The following is a 1325-nucleotide window of genomic DNA, read 5'->3' as shown; positions in this document are numbered from 1 at the left end:
TTACGACTGGTGGCAGCCCGGGACGGCGCCATGGCGGCCGCCATGGTCATCGTCGTCGTCGTGGGCGGCGCTGCTGGTGCCGGGCTGGGTGAAGTGGTAGTTGTCGATGTCGATGTCCTCGGAGTTGACGGAGTAGAAGTTCGGCTTGTTGTGGTCGACCTTGGCCGGGGCCGGGAGCAGGGCACGCAGCTTCTCCGCCGTCTGGGGGTTGTACCAAGTGGGCGGGGGGAAGTCCACCGACAGGAAGACAATGAGGTTACCGCGGCCATGCGAGCGGCCATGCGTGGGCATGCCCTCATCCGGGACAAGCTTCACATCGCCAGGGCGGACAATCTGCCCGGCCGGGAAGGACAGGAAGAGCCCATGGTCGTCCAGGTGCTTGATCTCCACCTCGCCACCGGTCAGGGCCACGGACAGGGGAATGGACAGGTTCATGATCAGGTCCGAGCCCTTGCGCTTGAAAACCGGATGCTCGGCCTGGTCCAGGATGATGACCACATCGCCGGGCAGGACCCCGGGGGCCTGGTCGGCCTCGCCGCGGAAGGTGATGCGCTGCTCGTCCTGCATGCCGGGCTCGATGTGCACCTCCAGGGTCTTGGGCTCGGTCTTGACGCGCTTGGCATCACACTCGGGGCACCGGTCGGCGGCCGGCACCGTGAAGCCGGACCCCATGCAAGCGGTGCACTCCATCTGGATCTGCTGCATCATGCCCGGGCCGATGGGGTGCAGCTTGGTGACAAAGCAGCGCCCATTGCAAGTGTGGCACTTGTACGACTGGCCGCTCTTGGAGCCGGACCCGGCGCAACCGCCACACAGGACACTCCGGCGCAGGGACAGGCGGCTGGTCTTGCCCTTGTACAGGTCGGTCAGAGTCACGCGCAGGCGGTGCTGGATGCTCTTGCCGCGGCGCTCGGCCGCCGGGCCACCGCCGCCGGCGCTGAAACCGAACATCTGCGAGAAGATGTCCGACACGTCGACGCCCGGGCCGCCGGGGCCGCCCTCGAGGCCCTTGAGACCGTAGCGGTCGTACACCTCGCGCTTCTCCGGGTCCGAGAGGACCTCATACGCGGCGGTGATCTCCTTGAACTTGTCCTCGGAGTTGGGGTTCTTGTCCGGGTGGTACTGGAGGGCCAGGCGACGGTACGCGCGGCGGAGATCGCCCTCAGACACGTCAGGCGACACGCCCAGGACGTCGTAGAACTTGGTATCGGCAACCATGGTTACTGCTGTGGGGAGTGGGGGGGGGGGAGGGTCTCGCTGTGCGTATGCGTGTCATGAAGGGTGTGTTCGTGGCAGAGCGTCACCCTTTGAAGCACTTGCCTCGC

At 66.3% G+C, this 1325-nt stretch overlaps 1 protein-coding gene across 1 annotated transcript; it reads right to left on the bottom strand.

The window, feature by feature from the left end:
- H696_03475 (hypothetical protein) lies at positions 1–1218 on the bottom strand (the record flags this gene model as incomplete). Its single annotated transcript, XM_009497338.1, has 1 exon — positions 1–1218. One exon carries the CDS (start codon positions 1216–1218, stop codon positions 1–3), a length of 1218 nt encoding a protein of 405 aa, XP_009495613.1.
- Positions 1219–1325: the final 107 nt, after the last annotated feature.

Source organism: Fonticula alba, assembly GCF_000388065.1.
Source record: "Fonticula alba strain ATCC 38817 unplaced genomic scaffold supercont2.5, whole genome shotgun sequence".
Classification (NCBI taxonomy): Eukaryota; order Rotosphaerida; family Fonticulaceae; genus Fonticula; species Fonticula alba.
Note: the sequence above shows the minus strand (reverse complement) of the source record. Positions and strands in the feature narration are given on the sequence as shown.